Below are 13124 nucleotides of genomic sequence, written 5' to 3' on the forward strand. Positions count from 1 at the left end.
CTTGTGTCATATTTAGGACACAATAGGAGGAATGAGTGTTATTATCCAACCTCAGAGGCATGGGACAGCCCTAATCCCTGCCCCAGGGAACAGTTATGCAGAAGCAGCTTTCCACCATGCACATGCTCCTAAAATTCCCTCAGAGAAACATCTTGGGCTAGAGCTTCATGCTGAGTCTCCAAGCCTCATTGTACAGGGCAGATCCAGGAAGTTCTTGCTGCACTCCATGAGGTCCTGCTGGGACACAGCCTCTCCCAGCTGGTGCTCAATCACTGCTAAATCAAGTCCATATGCCTCAGTGTCCATCTTTGTCAAATCTGCACCAATTTTGTGCTTTCACTGAGCACTAACACTGATCCTTTCCTGGTATCTAGGCACCAGCCTTGGTTGCTACCTCCCCTCAGGGGGATTGCAAGCTGCTGCAGACACAGAAATATTCCCTGAAATGCATCTTTCCTCTCATGACTGTTCCTGGAGCAAGTCCCAGACAATCAGCCTGGGAGGGAAGAAGGATGCTTGCAGCACTGTGGGATGTTCTCCTGCCCACAACAATAAACAGAAAACAATCTCAGCTGGCACAGACAGAAATGGCCTCATCCTGACCTACCGTCTGCCAGGGCAGAGAGGGCAGGGTGAGGGACCAGAGCTGCCTGGGAGAACTACAATTCCCAGCAGGCAGTGCGAGCCGGGGACACTTCCAGCTTCCCACCAATATAGCGGTGCAGAAGAAAGGGATGTCGGAGAGAAATTCTCTTCTTCTTTCCTTCGCTCCCGCTAACACATTGGCAGTGGTGTGAAAATCCTTCCTGTTGGCATGAGATGCTGGGAGCATCTCCCCTGCTCCTTCAACCTTTGCTCTTTGTTTCGCTTCACCCTTCCTCCGGTAGCTCTCACTGCACTGGCCACAGACTTCCTTTAGGTCAGACCAGCTACGGCTGCCACACAACTTGCAGCCGAGTTGCAAACACTGTCGTGCCCCTGAGACTGCCCCGGAGGAGAACAATGCCAGACAGAGGTTGATGGCCTGCTCAGGTAAGAGACTTTCTGCCAACTGCCCTTCATTTGTCTGTGTAGCCCAAAGAAAAGACGAAGCAACCCCCCCGGGATCTGGTTCTGCCCTTGACTCAATAGCTGAGCCCAAGGGGATTGCGGAGCTGGAAGTAAACTCAGGATTTGGATCTGTAGGATCTGGATACTTTAAAAAATAAAATCAAAGGAATAATGTAAGCAGGAATTTCTCCTTTTACCCTGACCTGAATTCAGAGATTTGTTGCTTATTACCAAAACCCAGAGGCAATTGAAATGCTGTTGCTGGTGAGATGTTTTCTCTAAGGGACTGGTGTGAGCATCCATGGTGAGGACATGGTCAGGGCCGTGGACAGGGCAGCAAGCCCACTGCCCCTCCACCTGCAGCTGCACCTGAATATGCTCCCCAGTAAGGGTGTTATGTCAATTAAAAATACACTGTTGAACTTTACTGAGTTCTCTTTCCAGCCTGGCTGCAGCTGAGGCTTTGCCTGCTGAATTAAAACCTGCTTTAGATGTCACATAGTTGCTCTCCCACCCAGGGAGAAGTCCTGGCCCCCCTCGGAGTCCCTCCTTGCACTAGCAAACATTAAACCCTGTTGCTGGGTGTGTTTTGTCCTTCCTGGCTCAGTATAACCTTGCAAGTACTTGCTTTGGGGCTTTTTTAATAGTTAGTTTTGTTTTCCTGTGGTACCTCTGTACCAGCATAGAGAATCTAGCACTCTTGTGCTTCAGTGGTAGCTCTTACCTACATCAGTGGGGATACAGATGGCTTAGCTGAAGATGAAACACAACCGTCGTGACTAAGTCTGAAGTAAATTTCCCCATTATAACTGTCTCCTGAATTAGCTGCCCACTTCATTTACCACTCTGATCTCTCTCCTCTGAGGAGCTTTAACAAACTCCACAAGTTGTGCTTGGATGTTTATACTCCACGTCTCCCATTGCTTGTCCCCTGACCCATGGCATCCTCCTTCCCCACTTCCCTTACACATCAGTGGCAGGCCCCCCAGGGAATCATCTTCTCAGCCACAGCCTTCTCAGCCACCCAGACCTCCAGGGACAAGTTTCATTGAGAGCTTGTGTCCTTGCTGACAGCCAGCCCCACAGCTGGTGATTTTGGCAGCCTTACCTTCACCTGTCAGTACCATCAGTAAAAGCCTACATTTGCTGACAGTCATTTCCAGCACCACTGTCTTCCCTCTGTCTTTCTGGCTCTTTCCCTACTGCAATTCACAGTCTTGATAAAAGCTATTGCTCACATCTCTGTTGGCACTGATTTATTCCACAATGTAAATGTAAATGCATAGAACCCAGACTTTGCTGTCAACTGAACCTTACTGAGGAGAACAAAGTCACTTTATCTTCCCATGTTTCACTTCTCCAGCTGTCCCCTGAGGACACCACTGACCTGTCTTCCACTGTATATGGAGGTTTGCCAGGAAAAAGCAGAACAGGTTTGCAAGTGGTGCCAAGTTTGGGGTTTTTTTAGGTTTGGGGAGGTCTGTTTGATGAACAGTCACTCATCAAAAATGTGCACTCATTAAATATTTACTTATAAGTCTTCTTGGACAAAGGACAGAGGACTATTCTAAGAGTAAACCTCTAGTGCAGCAATAGGAGAGTCAAAACCTCATTGTGGCAGCAAGTACATCACAGATTCCCCCCAGTGCCAGGGAAAATGAGCCTGTTCCTAATCCAGCCAAACCTGTAGATTCAGAGGTCTCAGGTTCAGCCTCCCATGGAGCCATCAAGGTGCCACCTGTGGTGTTTACATAGGGAACACCGGAGGTGGAGAAGAACTAACGACCTAACTATTTTCACTTTATTTTTTTCAGTCCAGTAGTCCAAGTCTCCAGAAATGACCGGGAAGCCTCTCCAGGAGATTTGAGTAGCCAGGAGATGGAGTTACAAACATTGCTTCTGAAAGCTGAGGTGGAAGGAGGCTGAGAAATGAAGAAGACCACATGCTCCTTGTTGCCCCAGAGCTGGTGTTCAACAGCAGCACCCTTTCCCCTTCAGGGAATAAAGTGCATCCATTAAAGTACACTTTGATGTGTGTGTCCTGATGGTTTTTGTATCCTCCCAGACAGTCCATCCCCATAACACTGGCTTTTTGTACCTGACATCTGCTTGGCAGCTCCACCATGCACCACTGGGTGCATGGCACTGCTGCCATGAAGGACTTGGTTAAGTGTGTGGCGCTAAAGACCCACGTGTGTCAAGAGTGTGGCAGATCCTTCAGCAAGAAGGGGAACCTGAAGAGACACCAGCGGATCCACACAGCAGAGGAGGTTTTCACTGGTGGGGAGTGTGGGAGGCACTTCACCACCCAGGGGCACCTCATGACCCACCAGAGCATCCACACAGGAGAGAGACCTTTCTGCTGTGGAGAGTGCGGGCAATGCTTCCATCTGGAGATATGCCTGGCTGCCCACCAGAAGACACACACCAAAGGTGGTCCCTACCTCTGCACCCATTGCAACAAGAGCCTGAGCACAAAGAGCTACTTCAGTATCCACATGCGGACCCACATGGAGACGAGGCCATTCGCCTGCACCGAATGTGGGAAGAGCTTTGTGAAGAAGGGCACCCTCGCCACCCACAGAGAGATCCACAAGAGGGAGAAGCCCTTCAAATGCCCCAACTGCAGTAGATGCTTTGGGCAAAGTGCCACACTGGTGGCCCACCAGAAGATACACCTCCACGGGGGGCCTTTCATTTGTACCGAGTGTGGGAAGAGCTTGAGCACCAAGAGATATTTTGGTGTCCACCAGAGGAACCATGCTAAGCAAAAGCAAAAGGCGCTTGAGGGACATATTAATGGTTTGTCTCTCCAGGTCATGCAGATTAAAGAGGAGCCTGATCTTGCCTTCAGGCCAGAGGAGACTATGTCAGGAAATATGTCATATGAAGGAGATGCCCAGGGATGTAGCATACCTAGAATCCCATTTAATCCAAAAAGTCCTCCTTGGAAAATCCAGGTGAAGGAGGATCCAGAACCACCCACTGATGACACAGCAAACATTTCTGCGATAGCCTGCCAGAAACTTTACATCAAGGAAGAGCCACCAGAAAATCTGGACTATGGAAAGATCCCACTGGTGGCTTTACAGGGGAGACTGCTTAAAAAGGAAGAAGATGTTGATGGCCAGCATGAGCAGGAAGTCCCCACAGCCAGTAACCTGGTGCTCCATGTGAAGGAAGAACCACAGGAAAGCATTGAGTTTGGGATGCATTATGGGCAGAAGTCAAACCTCAGTGCTATCCAGAGAATCCAAACTAAAGAGGAGCCTTGTCTGGAGGCCAGTCACCAGGAGAGCCAGAGCCCAAAGAGGAAGCAGAAGAAAAGCTATCTGTCCACCAAAGAAAGGATGCTGGAGAACCGGGAGAAATCCATGTCCAAAGACCCCTCAGTGAAAGGAGCTCCCAGGGGTGAACGCGTTTTCCCCTGTCCTGAGTGTGGGAAGAGTTTCAACCAGAAATCAAACCTGACCAGACACAGGAAGATCCACACAAGTGAGGGGCCATACAAGTGCAGTGAGTGTGGGGAGAGCTTCCGCATGAACCGCAAGCTGATCCGCCACCAGCGAGTCCACATGAGCGAGCCCTTCAAATGCAGCGAGTGTGGGAAGAGCTTCACCCAGCGGTCAAATCTGGTCCGGCATCAGAGGATTCACACCAAGGAGGAGCCCTACCAGTGCCCCGAGTGCGAGAAGACCTTCAACCAGAAGGCCAACCTCTTCCGTCACCAAACCATCCATGTCCGCATGGGGCCTTGCAAGTGCACCAAGTGTGGGAAATGCTTCCCCCATAAGCGCCACCTGATCAAACACCAGCTGCTCCACTCCCGAGGTGGGGCCTACAAGTGTGGGGTCTGTGAGAAGCGTTATCGGCTGAAGAAGTACCTGAGGAGGCACCAGAAGATCCATGAACGAGAAGGAGCTACTCCCTGCTTAAAACAGGGGGAGGCCACAAGGACCGGCAGTGGACCCCACCACAACAGACAGAGAGCGTTGTACCCCATGAATAGCAAAGAGGAGAGCTGAGAGGATGTGGTGCTTGGCCTGTGGGAAAGTCCTTTGGGAAAGGAGAGGGATGGAGACAAACTCTGCTTGCCTTATGTATGCAGTATCTGGGCACTGAGAGGTCAACTTGAGGATACAGTGGGGACAATGGGGCAGAGCGCTGCTGGAAACCAGTCCTCTGCAGCTTTTCTGAGGACAACCCTCAGAGCATCATTTGCTTACAGCGGTGGGATGAGGCTGGAGAGCCAGGTCTTCTCAGAACACTTAGAGATGGAGGGATAAAAGCTTGGCATCCTTTGTAATAGCATGACTGTGCTTCTAAAGGGTGACAAATTTTGTCTTGTGTAGGCAATGTCTGTCCAGGGGAACCAGGCAGGATTTATATTTGTTTTAGAATGCTGTGTTTCTGAGAATGCCAAAGGAAACCTCTCCCATCTAGGCAACGGTTTAAAGCAAGGGCCAGTTTTCATGTAGCTCTGATCCTCACCTTGATCCTACTGGGCTGATGGACCCTAGTCAACCAGGTGTACATATCTGGGGTAGACTATTCCCAGCCAGAGTGGGGTTTTAAGCCCTGAGTCCCACAGACCAGGCTCCCAGATTGGTTTAAACCAGATCCATAAAATTAAGTAATGCAAAATTAATGACTGTTTTTCCAAAGCTAGCCTAGAGACCAACAGATTGTATTATGATTTGTGCCCCCACAGTCCCACTGCATGGATATAAATGGGGATGGCTTTTCTTAGCACTGAGTTTTACATCTCCGATGATGGCTTTGTCACCACAAGTCTGAGAAGCATCAGTGACTTCACCAGCTGGAGCAACACTGGAGCTGTTTCTCAGCCACCTGCTTCCCTACCTGTTACTGTGAAGCTCTTGGTAGGATATTGACTTCATTGGGCATGATTTAGGGAATTCAAACCAAACAACAGGAATAGCTGGAAGTGTCTTCACTCTTTAGAGAGCTGGAAAATTCTTCCCTGTCAGGGTGTTTTCCTTTCCTGTCCCTGGCACTGTGCAGCTACTCAAAAGCATGTACAGTTCAGCAATCTTTATTGCTCACTGATGATGATTTTGTGTGAGTGTTCCCTAGTCAGATGAATCTTTGTGTCTTGAAAGTCCCTGGTGGAACAGAGATGTGAAGGGAATCCACAATCAACTGAGCAACTCCCTGAGGTTTCTCTGTGGCACTGCTACATGGCCAGGTGGGCACTGCCAAGCAAATACACGTATTGAGGTTCGTTGTGTTGCTCTAATGCATACAGTCCAAGAGGCAAATGGAAGTGTGTTCCATGGTGAAACAGTAGCTTTGCCTCTCTGGCTTTGTGCAAGAAAAGAAGCCCCCTTGCTACCCCCAAGGCACACACCACTTCATTCTCACAGGACATGCTGCAGATAGCATCCTCTTGGAGACCCTGAAAATGATGCATCATGACTTTGGGCAATTACCTGCTGTGATGCTTCAGACCCAAGCTGCTTGTTATCTGCACTTTCTACTTTGGAGCAGCTTATCTCTCTAGGCACGGAAACTGAGGCATGAAGAGAAGGAAAGGAACAGGACTAACTGTTCTTGAGCTTGCCTTTACCAGCTGCTTGGACACTGGTATGTTGCATTGAGGCACTTTATTGTGGTGACTCAAGCACAACACTGAGAACAGCTGCCAAACCCCAAAAGCACAGAGTAATTTTTGTGTTTAGATTCTCTCATCTTTCAATATAATCAGGCCCAGAACATGATTTCGAACAGCAAATCAAGCTCTGACAGCCTCTGAAGGAGACAACCTCAGTCCCCTCACCTGCAAAGTGTAGCCAAACTGATTGATACAAAGCTGCTCCTCAAATCTCTGTGACCTGGTGCAAATTCATTTCTGGAACAGAAAAGGCAGATGCATAGGGGGAAAAACAAGTTTAGAATGTTCTAGAGGAGACTAAGGAGCATCCTTGTTAAAAAAATGGGTCTGAGCCATATGGCAGGTGAATACTTCATAGCAGGGCTGGGAAACTATGTTCCTTGGGAAGAATATGGCTGAGCCAAACTAGTGAAGCAAAACAGCCTCTGTTAGGCTTGCTGAGGGGCAGAGGTACAGCAGAGCCTTCAGTGGCTGGCATTTATTTCATTTTCATTAGCATAGTGTAGGGCTGTAGAGGCTTTTACCAGGAAGAGGAACTGGTATGAGAGGTTTGCCAGTTGTATTACTGTGTCCGTGCACACAGACGGGACACTGAGTCAATGTCAATAGCTTTCCTGGATGTCACTGGATCTTCCACTGGTGGCCATAGCCAGTGTGGGTGTCCTAGCTTCTGGGGACAATTGGGGCTGGTAGTTTGTAATATCTCCTCAATAAAGAAAATATTTAAAGAAAAAAGGAAACAAAATAAGACTCTTCTCTCGTTTTTGACTTCTAAGAAGAAATCTGGTCTTGCACAGTGGATCAGGTAAGGCTTGCTTTAAGCCAATCACTGTCCTATTTCTAGCCATGCATATTGTTTCTTTGGATTTCAGGAGGAATTTGGCTGTGGGATTATTTTTGATCACCTCGTTGCCTCATTGACTTTTTGTGTGCATAATCTAAGCATCAGTTCTGTCTCTCATAGTCAGCATGGCTTGTCTGAAGGAAAGATGGAGACAGGCTGTGATGGGAGCTCTTAATGCAAGAGTGCTTATTTTATGCTTCGATTGGATGCATGGAGCTGATTGGTGCTCAGCATGTCCTGGTATGGTGGGAATGAGAGGGTCTCTGGGGCCAGAGCTAACATCTGCTCCAACATAAGTACCCTGGGATGTTTACTTGCCTTTTGAGAATATGATAGTTCCCATGAGAACTTCTTCAAGAATCCCAGGCTGCAGGGAGCCTAGTGTCCCTACAGACGGGGAGTGAGAAAAGGAAAAACACTAGGATGAAAACTGGGTGAGCAACAGAACACTCAGTATCACATACTTCTACACAGGCTTTATCTGTTCACTTGTGACTGGCAGCCTCTATGGTGTATGAATATTTACTTACCACCATCACCTTAGCTACCCCTCATCCCATCCAGAGCCAAAGTGATGCAAACAGGTAGCACCACATAGGACCAGGTTATCAAGCTGAACCTCCTCTAGCCGGCACACTTGGAGCCACTGCCTCCATCTCCTGACCCAAAGCACAGTTTCTCCCTTGAAAGTGATTTCTTGTGCTGGAACAAAGCTAAGGTGAGAGATCTCCATCAAAGGACCAAAACTTCTGACTAGTCCACAGCTGCAGATATTCTGAACAAGGTCAATAAAATCTGTGATCTCCTTTTCTAGGATCAGGGTTAGCCTGGAAGCAGGAGCGGCCCCTGCAATGGGGTAGATGAATTGGGCAGTGCTGGCCAGTGGCTCTCTGCTATTTGCAGGAGGTGGTTACAGCCCATTGGTATCCTTTGTAAAAGGACTGCTGTCCCGTGGGGGACACTGCAGAGCCCCACTGTTCACTCTTTTTACCACCCCACACTGACTTCTGCCTCTTCTGCTTCTGTCTGGCCTCTTCCCTGGGGAGCTGCTGTTTCAAGGACACCAACCTCCTCCAAGTAACTGTAAACCAAAGGCAGAAGTAAACAGCAGAGATCTGGAAATCCTTCTCTACCAAGTCACAAGATTTTCTCCTTTTTCATCATCTGAAAAATAGGATAAGATGCTTTGCAAATAGAATAAGATGCTTTACAAATAGAATAAAGACTGTGCTCATTTCTGCATGTGCACTGGCCTCTGAGAAACAAAATAGATTGAACAGTGAGTGTCTGAATGTAGAAGACACCTTCTGCTGGGAGGGTAACAGGGTTTTGAAGTCATGCAAGAACAAGCCATCATTACACTGTGCTGAAGTTCACTTTCCATTAGAAATGCCTGCAGAGCAGAAAACCAGTCCCTCCAGGAGAGCTTGGAACAGCACTGCCGTGACCTCACTTAGGGGAAAAAGGACTTAGGAAACTAAATCTTGTGAACTACAAGCTAAGCAACCCTGAAAACTGGTTATTCCTAGTCACAGCTCAGAGTGTTGGCTTGGGATGAAAGCAGAGATTGCTAATACTCTTTTGCTGCACCACTGAGCTGCAGCTCATTGTGCATAGTCAAGGGCACACACTTATTTAGCCAGTATTGCAGGGCCCAAAACTTCCCCATCAGAGTGGATGGGCAAATAAGCAGAAAAGCTATTGTGGCAAATAATGTCTTACTTTGATCAAATTAATTTATTATAGCTTTGACTAGTTTGGGGTAGGTTGAAGAGCAGAGAGAAGAGGGGGAATACGAAGTATGGAAAGGGGGACAGTAAAGCCTCTGGCCAGATGGCAGAAATTAGTTGTGGATCAGATCTAATACATGAAGAAATGCTATGGAGCCTGGGAAACACCATGAAAATCTGGCTTCCCTGGGGGAATGTGTTAGATCCAGATCAAATCTTACTTACAGCTTTGCCTGTTTGTATTAACTTACTATCAGTGACTTCAGGCTACATTAAAGCTCCATGTTAGCTGATGCCACTGATGACTCCATTTGCTGCTCATGGAGGAGTGAATGAGAAATGAGCTTATGGATGTTCCTGCACCTTCCTGGGTTCTTGCTCCACTCTTCGAAGCATCACCTGCTGTTGTTTTCCTAGGCTGAATATCCTTGTGCACAAGAGCTGAAGTGCAGGAAGGAAAGATAAATCATTTCCTGAGCATGAGCCCATATGAAGTCATTGCTACAAGGTGATCTTCATATTGCAAAACCTTCTGCCTGCCTTTGTCCCCAGCTAAGGGATCAGGTGTGATCAGAAACTAAGGAGCTTGTGATTAATTTCCTGGGATGGACCGTCTCAAATCGGGTAGCTTATACACACGCATAAACAGACACCCCTACCACAGCCCTATGAATGTAACTGGAAGAATAGGAAAACAAGCCACAGATCAGCACCCCTTTGCTCACTCTGCAGGCAGCAGCATCTTAGATGCACAGGTTGAGCACATGTGATCTCTCTGAGACTTCTCTCCATAAAGTGGTGTACAGTAGAAATTACACCAGACCCTGTAGGTGTTCCTTACTGCTTGCCTTTACAGGGGTATAGAGAATGAGGAGCTCCTGTTCCACGCAGGACCTGCAGAGGTTCAGCCTTTGCTTCCCCAGCCCCTTCTCTGTCATATGGCCTGGGGGAAGAGGGATGCCCTCAGATGGTCTAGGAGCCCCATTCCTGCAGCACTATATGACTCCCTTTGAGCCCCTTTCTATACTCTTTTTATGGGCAGTTTTTGCAGACCTTTGCCACAGTCTTCCTGTGTCTCAGCACTTCAGTCCCATGAAGGAAAAAGCTGGGGAAGAGGCAATCCTGGATTTCTGCACTCCCGGGGAAGATAGGCCTGCATTACCTTCACTAACAAGACATTGCCTGCCTGAGAAACTCCCAGACAGCTAAACCTTAGTGAATGTAAGGTAAATGGGGCTGGAGGGAGGTTGTCCCTACAGCTGGGCTGGAGGGACTTTGTCCATATAGCTGGGACATTCACTGACTGGCTGTCCTTTGCTACACTGATGCTGGGAGTCAGCAGAGGAGAAAGGGGAGGAAGAGATTCTTTAATGCCTGGAAATATTTCTCATCAATAGGAGAGCATATTCCCAGCAATTTCCATGGGGTATTTCCCAGCCTGCATCAAATGCTCACTGAGTGTACTATTCAGTTTGCTTTTATGCTGTGCACAGATGTGTTTCACAGGGCTGAATTAACAAGGATGTGCTGTGATTAGTTGTCTGTCATAACAGAACTTCTTTTATCTCCTAAAGACATTCTTGTTAAGTACTGGACAAAGTATGTAGCAGAGGAAATAAGTCTATTTTTCATCTTAACATCTCCATGCAAATAATAAGCCTGATCCATCTTTAGCTCAGCATTAAGGGAGCCTCTTTCTACTCACCAAATCACTTTCAGATGCCAGGGGCTCAGAGCAGCTCAGCCACTAATGCATAGCCTAACATTGCTTAACTCCACTCTGCTTGCTTTTCACAAACTGATCGCCAAGCACCCAGCATGGAAAGTGGCACAGATCTGTGAAGGTCTGTGGCTAATGTTGCATCCCAGCATGGTCAGCCAGATGCTGGGCTGGAGGACAGAAGGCATCCTGCTGCCCTTAGCAAGACAATTCCTAGGGTTTAGCCCCAGTCTGCAGGGGAATTTTGAAAAGCAGGCATGTAATTGTATCATTATACATCTGTGCAGCCTGAATATGCCCTCCCTACCCACATGCTTCGGTGTGTAGCTTTGCCAATATTAATGAGGAGGGAGAAGTGAGAGCTTCCCCAGCAAAAAACCCCGAAGATTCTCAAAGCTGAATAATCACAGAATCATAGAATGGTTTGGGCTGGAAGGGACCTTAAAGCTCACCCAGTTCCAACCCCCTGCCATGGCCAGTGACACCTTCCACTAGACCAGGTTGCTCCAAGCCCTGTCCAACCTGGCCTTGAACACTGCCAGGGATGGGGCAGTCACAGCTTCTCTGGGCAACTGGTTCCAGCTTGCTACCTGCTAAAAGCACCCACGAACAGGCAGTCCAGCCTCCCCTGGCAGATGGAGACTTAAAAGGGGACTCACAGCCACACAGATGAAACTGTTCTCTTGGTCTCACTGACTGGAAACTCCTCCACCATGTCTAGTAGAGGATGCAGACCTGGGCTCTGCCACTGCCTCATCAGACCTTTTCTTCAAGTCACACCCCTGCATTTCCCATTGCAAAGTGTTTTGAGATCCTCAGACTAAAAGGTCAGGGAAGAGGAGAGTAGGATGGCTTTACTTGCATGTGTAACTCCAAGGGGGTCATCCACACGAACAGTGAAAGCATCCACATGGACAGCTTGGAACTACGTGGGGACTTCTAATGTAAAGCAGTTCAGCTGCCTAAAAATAGCAATTAAAAAAGAGAACTAATATAAATCAAAAGCTATTTCCAGCCTGCTGCAGCATGGGCACTGTGTTTCCCTATAACAACCCAGAGCCACCAAATGTAGGCATCCTCCAAACCAACCTAGCAAGCAGCATCCCTGCGGAGGACTACAGCTCCCAGGAGCCTGCAGCCCAGGCAGTGCCTGTGGAGGGACCAGGTGCTGGGCAGCCAGGCAGGGGTACAGGCAGGGAGGCAGCATTGGCTGGGGAACCCCCAACCATAACCTGAGGGGTTTTAGGGCTGCTGTTTCCTACCCTGAAGCCCCTTCTCTCACTGACCCAGTTCCTCTGTCTCTCCTCCCCCTCCATAGTTTTCACATCACTGACACAGACTTCCTGTGAGTCGGCACCAGCAGATGTGAATGAAGTAGCTGAAGGTGAAGAAGAGCTCAGAGTGGTTAGAAATAAGGAAATCTGGCCAATGACACTTGGATACTTCCAGACCTACGTACTGCTGAGGGAGATGGGAGACAGGTCAATACCTGGCTGAGGCGGGATGTCTGGGCCAGGATGGGATGCTCAGGACTGAACCCCTTTGCGGTGTCTTCATGTATCCCACAGCATCCCAGGGCAGCAGTAGGATACCCCTGGACGTTGGGGTCACTGCTGCAAAGCCAGAGTGTTTGTCAAGGTTGTCTGTGGCAGAGTAAACTGCCCCAGCTTGGATAAATTGTTTCCCTTGTCTTTCTCGGCCTGAATCCTGCCTGAGAGAGTTTTAGTTGGCTGCTGCACAGAGGAGCTGCCCCAGGTAAGTTTGTGGGACGGTTTGGTACTGTTTCTCCCATGAAGAAAGTCTATGGCAAATGGGTTCTTCTTCAGCCTGGACTTCTAATGTGATTGGGTTAATAATGCTGGTGGTGGTACTGTGGTTGCACCCTTCATGGGTCACATGTGACAACCTGCAAATTGAATCTGGCATCAAGGCAAAGCTGGACCTTCAGCAGTTCAACCTCAGGAAAGGGGGCAGAACAAGGAGTTGATTCTTTGCTGCCCTGGACACCAGAACGACATCTGTGTCCATTCAGTTTTTTTCCTGGCCATCAGCCCCGGCAGCTTTGCACAGCCTCTGGTGTCTGCCCTGCTGCTGCACAGAGACATGAGGATGTTGGTGTGAGATTCACTTCTGCCTCCAGCCTGT

The 13124-nt window shown here is 48.5% G+C and overlaps 1 protein-coding gene across 1 annotated transcript; it reads left to right on the forward strand.

Annotated features, from left to right (window-relative positions):
- Window positions 1-773: 773 nt before the first annotated feature.
- LOC101877574 (zinc finger protein 160-like) lies at window positions 774-5219 on the forward strand. The gene is made up of 2 exons (XM_031049828.2): window positions 774-1032; window positions 2865-5219. The coding sequence occupies exon 2, from the start codon at window positions 3174-3176 to the stop codon at window positions 5073-5075; it is 1902 nt and encodes a 633-aa protein (XP_030905688.2). The 5' UTR covers window positions 774-1032; window positions 2865-3173; the 3' UTR covers window positions 5076-5219.
- Window positions 5220-13124: the final 7905 nt, after the last annotated feature.

The sequence above is a fragment of the Melopsittacus undulatus genome, chromosome 1 (genome assembly GCF_012275295.1).
Source record: "Melopsittacus undulatus isolate bMelUnd1 chromosome 1, bMelUnd1.mat.Z, whole genome shotgun sequence".
NCBI classification, from domain to species: Eukaryota; Metazoa; Chordata; class Aves; order Psittaciformes; family Psittaculidae; genus Melopsittacus; species Melopsittacus undulatus.